Here is a 6,260-nt window from a genome sequence, read left to right as displayed (position 1 = left end):
GAACCCCGTCCAGATTTCAGGGAGCCAGGGTGCAAGCGACGACTTCAGACTGTGGGAGGCTCCACACCACTTCGAGCTGAAGCGCAGTCTGCGGTCGATCGTAAGCTGCCAGCTGAGACTGAGACCAGCTTGACTGATTTTAAAGCCTCTGAAAGCAAAATTCCTGTGGGGGCTAGGGGGCGTGGTGATGGTGAGGCCGGGCTAGTTAGCTGTCCGCACCACTCATAGAAATGTTTCGGAGCCCTTCTTGATGAGTGGCTCTCTGGAAAGAGGCGGTGACGAAGTTTTCCATCTCAACACAATTCCAATGGAGCTTATCCTGGGCAAGGGAGTCCTAAACTTTGCAGTGATCCAAGCAAACCCAAAACTTCCTCTGCTTCCTCTTGACTTGGAGAGAAGAGTGGGCAGACAGCTCTGGGGTCAAATCCACCCCTGACCCAAGGTGGCAGCGCAGCAGTCAAGTTGGTTAAACCATACTTCTTTTTAATTTGTGGGGCGGAGGACCAATCTGTGTGCATTTGGTGACTAATGGCTCCTTAACAAGCACCCTCAAAAGTAGGAGGGGATTGGGCAGTGGGTGCATCCACCTGGAACATGGAACCAACACTCTTGCAGTTTCAGGGAGTCCCTGCCTATTTGAACACTTGGTTTCCACAGCCTTTGACAGGAAGAAGGATTTTCCTACTTAAGGACTTCTCTAAACCTGTAGTCCTTGGCCCAAATGGCACCTTCTCTTGCAAGCCTCCCAATCCAGCCCCAGGTAACAACAGCCCCACCTCCATCCTGTGCCTTGTACCTCTACCCAGCACCAATAATTTTGGCCTCAAATAATTTTGTCTATATACTTGTTGCTTTCCTAGGAAGACAGAGATGGACCTTCTTCCTTTTCATCTGTCTACACTCTTCCCCTAAACATGCAGAAAGTAGCAGGCACTGGCTTGGTCGGTGCAACTAGGAGCTGCTGACACCTGTCCCTGGGTGGTGCCCCAGGTGGAAAGTTGGCTGCTGCATAGGTCACCAATAACCCATTAATCTCCTCCCAGATTAAAGCCATGAAATAAAACAACACCTTCATTCATTCTTTTGTTTGTGCGTCCTTCTCCCTGCCCCCCAAACCAGCCCCTGGTAACTGAGACATACTTCCTCAGAGCTACCTTTACCGGGAATAGAGAAGAAAAGTTCCATGGAAGGGCAAAAAAGAGACTCAAGAGGCATTAACTCTTGCTAAGACCTTTGCATTCTAACTGGAAACCGACCTACAGACTGGCTCTGGGTGGGCCATGAGGGTGCCATACCCCACTGGGGTTGGCTGGCTCTTTCCTGCAGCCAATCCCAGGAGGTCTCTGGGGTTCAATTCACAGGGTAGCGTCCCCACCCTCCATTTTCCTGTTCCGAGTGCCAGGCGGGCTCTGCGGATTCTTAGAGCTCCACCGGCTTCCCTGGAGGTCTAGGGGTCCTGCAGGCCATGTAGGGGTGCTCTAATAGTTTCAGTCCCTGCCTTGCACCCCACCTCTACCTTGGGAGTAATGAGTGGCTTGAACAGATTCTTGCTAAGTTTCGAATCAAGACTGCCGGGTGTCCCTGGTGCCAGAGATTTCAGCGGGACTCTCCACTCTGCTTCCCGCTGCTCAAAGCCACACGTCAAGACACCCAGAACGGCTGCATAAAATGTGCTTAGAAAACATGCTAGCGCTCTAAGCACCCTGGGAACATTCCTGGGATGCCCAGTCAACTTTCAGTGTTTCTGAGGGCTCTGATCATGTGGTCAGGCTACTACTCTTCCTCCCCAAATGCACTAGTCGCTCTAAATCCAGGCTAGTGGTGTAGGGGCAAGGGTCAGCAGCGCCAGCAAGTATCCCTAGTTGGAGACTTGTCTTTCACCTAAACCACTCTTTGGAATATGACAGGTCACTGCCCTATAAATAAAATTGGGAACTGGACCAATGTTTTCTTAAGAGCCCTCCAGCTCTTACTTTCCATACAGGTTTAGCTGACTTGCCCTGAGGACACTATCTGCTCTGCTTCCAGCCTAGGGCCACAGCCTCTTAGCTCAAGTCAGAGAAGGGGCTCAAACCCCCCAGAATGTTTTATATTTCTCCTTGGACTGAGGCCTACCACTGCCCCAGCCAGGAGGCTGTGACCCTCCCTTCTGCATAGTTGAGTTACCTAACTGAGGCTTCTTGAGGGTACTTTTTTTATTGGCTCAAAATCTCATTCACCAGTCTCTAAATAATCTTATGTACAAAAAATAGACTTCCCCCCCTGCAGTGAAATCTCATCAATAAATACAAACGTGTAAAGGAGGGAGGGGAGGCATATAATATACCATACCAAAATTCACTTCAAAAGATATCATATAATTTACAGTCTGATTTTTTTCTTTTTCTTCTTTTTCTTCTTCTTTTTTTCTTTTTAAAAGAAGGGCGCTTCAGGTCGCAGCGGGAGAGTTCCCCAGGCGGACAATCTCTTTCCCAGTTCACAGCCTGGTCTCCCTCCCCTCGGGAGGGCAATGGCTCCCAAAAGTGCTTGAGAGAAGGCAGAGCATCACCTTCCTGGATTAAGGCAGCGAAGCAGCCAGAAACCAGGACTTGATAGGGACTGGAGGAGAAGAAGGTCCGCTGCGTCTTTGGAGAAGAAAGCAAACGGTGAAAGATCAAATACTGAGTTAAATCACATTGGTGGAGGATTGGTAAGAGACAGACCCACAGACTTGAGTGAGGGTAGGGTGGCTGGAGACAGGGGGTGTCTCGGGCTGCGTGCGTAGAGCTAGCATCCTCTTCTTCTTTGCATGAGACTTTGCATGAGACTTCGTCTTTACATGAGTGAGGGTAGGGTGGCTGCAGGGAGGGGGACGTGCGGAGGCTGCAATGCTCGCCTGCGCGGGCAGCACCAGAGGGCTGGAGTTGGCCCGGCGCAGAGGATGGGGATGGAATGCAGCCTGTCACCCTCGTGGGCGCCCGGGGTTCACCGGGTGTTAGTGAGCTCGAGCCTGGAGGAGCAAGTTCGCACCAGGGCCGCCGCCGCGCGGTGGGTCCCTGACCGCCTCCGCCCCCTCCCTCTGTCCCAAGCACCCACCGCCCAGTGGCCGACAGGCCCCTTCATAGGAAGTCTGAAAAAGCTAGGGCGCCGGGGCGCAGACTGGCAGGGGAGGCAGGGGCCTGCAGCCCGGGACGCTCCTCCAGCGAGGCGGCGGGGCTCAGGCTGCCCGCCTGGGAGACCGGGGAGTAGAGGGAGCCCCAGTCTCCCGGGGAGCCGCCGTCCTGGCTGCCCAGCTCCTCGCAGGGCAGCGCGGGCGCCTCCAGCCCGTAGAGGCTGTGGTCTGCTATGCGCAGCGCCTGCGTCAGCGCCCAGATGTAGTTGTGCGCGAAGCGCAGCGTCTCGATCTTGGTCAGCTTGGCATCGTCCGGAAAGGTGGGCAGGACACCGCGAAGCGCGTCCAGCGCCGAGTTGAGGTTGTGCATTCGATTGCGCTCGCGGTCGTTGGCCTTCTTGCGCCGGCTGCGTCGCTGCTTGCTCAGAGCCAGCTCGCTCTTGGGCCGGCTGCGCCCGCCGCGCCTGGTCCGGAGCTTCCTCGAGGCCCCTCGGCAGCCGCCCCCTTCCTCCTCGGCGCCGTTGCCCCGCGAGCGAGCGGGGCTGGGCGGAGCGGACGCAGCGCAGGCCCTTTCGTCGTCCGAGGCGCCCGGGAAGGACCGCTCCGTCTCGTAGGTCCCTTGGACAGTTGGCGCACCCGAGGGATGAGGCGCCATCCTGCGGCAGGGCAAAAGGTCGCAGTAAGCGTGGGTCGGCCACGGGGCGCAGTTCCCTATCCCGGGGCCAAGCGGGGGGGTGGGTAGAGAAAGAGCCACCCCGCCCCCGTCCCGCCGGATCCGAGGACCCCTTTCCCCCTCCACCCGTCGCTCTGTCGCCTCCAGGTGTTACCTTGTTCGCGCGCGCAAAAGGGGAGAGAACCGGGGCAGCGAGATCAATGGTTAGGATGCGCCGGCCTTTCCGTCTGCAAGCGCAGCCGAGACGCAGGTGCCGCTGCCTGGACGTTTCCCCAGCGCTGGAGAAGCCAAACGCAAAGGGGGTCCCGGGCCACCGTGGCTGTCTTTGGCGCGGCTGCGAGACCATTCGGATTTTCCGAGCCGCCAGTCGTGTGCCCCTTGGCACGCTTTATCTGCTCGGCCGGGCCCGGAGCGTGCCTGCCCCGTTGCTGCCCAAGCGGCCGGCCAATCAGCGCCGGGGCCAGGGGGCCGCGCCACGCGAGCCCGCTCCTCCCCCGCGGGGCACAGCTGGATCCCGGACAAAGGGCCGGGGTCGGGGGAGGGGAGCGCCGCTCTATTTGCTCTCTCCCCGCGGGCTCCGTCCCAGCAACTCTCGGTTCCTCAAAGAGCCTTGCCAGGGAGAGGAGCCTCGCCCAGGGAGAGGAGCCTCGTCTGGCTCGTGTCTGGCCGCCCCAGACCGCTTTGCTCCTACTCTGTCTTTCCTTGGCACCTGCCCAGAACCCCTTTTGATACCCCAAAGAGGGCTTTGGGGAGCCTATGGGCTTGGTAGATCTCCATATGTTACACATGGGGACATTAAGGCTCAGAGAAGGTGGCAGTTTGCCTCAAATCACTGGGCCAGAGATAAGACAAGGCACAAGTTGCCTGGACTACCAGCTTCAAGGAGTGTCCACTAATTCCCCAGGTGACCCTGCTGTCCTGCTCTGCTGGTCAGGCCAGGAAACTCATGGGGTGATGTTTCCCTGACCCTCTCCTTTCTGGCAGGGGGCACAGGACAACCACACAGAAAGATTGTGTCTATGTCCCTGCCACTTAGAGTCCTTCGCTGGGGGTTAGGAGCCACCCTACCTCCTACCACCTTGTCCCATGATGATGCCCCTCACTCCTCAGAGGGAAGTGCTCAGAACATCTCCTCCCAATCTCCTAGCGGGAACCCAAGAAATTTCCATCGGGTCCCAGAGGCGGAGGGTGGCCATGGTGGGACCTCCCAGGGACATTCCACCACTAGCCATCATGGACAGCCCCCTCACATTTGAGCCAGGGCCTAAGGGGGAAGGGCCCAGGTGAGAATGGGCCAGGAGAGGGCCAGGAACTCAAAACAAGGCCTTGTCTTTTAAACACTCTTAGTGTGCTGGAACTGTGAGAAGCAGACCACTTCTTTCCTCCCTCTGTCCTCCTGTCCAATCACAGCTGGGCCAGCCAGCGCCTGGTGCTAGGCAAGGATCCGGTGAGCCCCGATCTGAGCCCCGGCAGGGACCCTGAAGGCCCCTGTTAGCGCAGTCTGAAAGTGAGACCAAACGCATCATCCCTCCTTTCTTCCCCAACCTTCCCTTTTGTCCTTGCCTTGGACACCCCGTGGTCTTCTGCTTCCGGTCACTCAGGGTGAGGGGTCGAGGCTTCTGCTTCTCTCTTGACTACAACCTGTCTGGTGGGGGGGTGAGGGGACAGCCAAGGGGGGGAAGACTGGGGCCTGGGTTCTGTCTCTGCAGGCGGCGAAGTCTTCACTCTCTAGTAGATCCAGACACCCAGTGCCTGCTGGAAGCTGGCGGAGAGGGGCTGGACCCTGCTGGGAAACTGAGGGGATGGGGTGGAGGGATGAGGTAAGTCTGCGGATCTGCCCTAGTGACTGCCTCTCCACACCTGCCCTGGCTGCTTAGAGGGTGCAGTGACCTCCTAGGCAGAGAGAGGTGGGATGTGCTAGGGAGCCAGGGAGAGAGGGCTCTAGGCCTGTATGGGGATGGGGGCGCTGTCCTCCCCATCTCAGCTGTTGTGCTGCTAAGCAGATGCCCCTTCCCTTAATACCTTCCCACTGAAGCTCGGTGTCAGGCTCAGGAGCAGCAAAGGGTATGAGACTATGGGATTCCACATTTTTTGCTACTGCTTCTCCTTCAGGTCACAAATTGCTCCAAATCTGTGTTCTAGTTCTAAGGATGAGAACCCTTGGCCCGTTTTGCAGATGGGTAAGTCAAGGCCCAGAAGGGGAAGAGACTCACCCAAGGTCACAAACAAGTTCTAGAAGAACCACATAGGACCCAGGTCCTAAGACTCCTTGTTCTAGATTTCCCTTGTACCTGCTGTCTCTTCCTGATAGGGGGGAAAATACATATATTTTTCAAGGCAAAACCAGACACCTCAAAGTGTAGAAAATAGAAGTTCTGTATCTGTGAGGAAGGCAGCATCAGAGTAGAAAAGGGGTAGAGGCCCCATCTCCCATGCCAAGGGGAGCCATTGTCCATGCATGCTCCATCTGTCTACTTTCCTGCTCCATACACCAGC

The 6,260-nt window shown here is 56.8% G+C and overlaps 1 protein-coding gene across 1 annotated transcript; it reads right to left on the bottom strand.

Annotated features, from left to right (window-relative positions):
• Nucleotides 1-2,212: 2,212 nt before the first annotated feature.
• Nucleotides 2,213-4,098, bottom strand: NEUROG3 (neurogenin 3). The gene is made up of 2 exons (XM_041750732.1): nucleotides 3,919-4,098; nucleotides 2,213-3,747 (listed from the first exon to the last, which is right to left on the bottom strand). The coding sequence occupies exon 2, from the start codon at nucleotides 3,744-3,746 to the stop codon at nucleotides 3,099-3,101; it is 648 nt and encodes a 215-aa protein (XP_041606666.1). The 5' UTR covers nucleotide 3,747; nucleotides 3,919-4,098; the 3' UTR covers nucleotides 2,213-3,098.
• Between the last annotated feature and the right edge of the window lie 2,162 nt (nucleotides 4,099-6,260).

Source organism: Vulpes lagopus, chromosome 3 (genome assembly GCF_018345385.1).
Source record: "Vulpes lagopus strain Blue_001 chromosome 3, ASM1834538v1, whole genome shotgun sequence".
NCBI lineage: Eukaryota > Metazoa > Chordata > Mammalia > Carnivora > Canidae > Vulpes > Vulpes lagopus.
The sequence above is the reverse complement of the archived record's forward strand: the minus strand, read 5'-3'. Positions and strand labels throughout refer to the sequence as shown.

Excerpts from the sequence above, each read along its gene's own strand:
- NEUROG3 (XM_041750732.1), bottom strand. The coding sequence starts at position 3,746 with ATGGCGCCTCATCCCTCGGGTGCGCCAACTGTCCAAGGGACCTACGAG.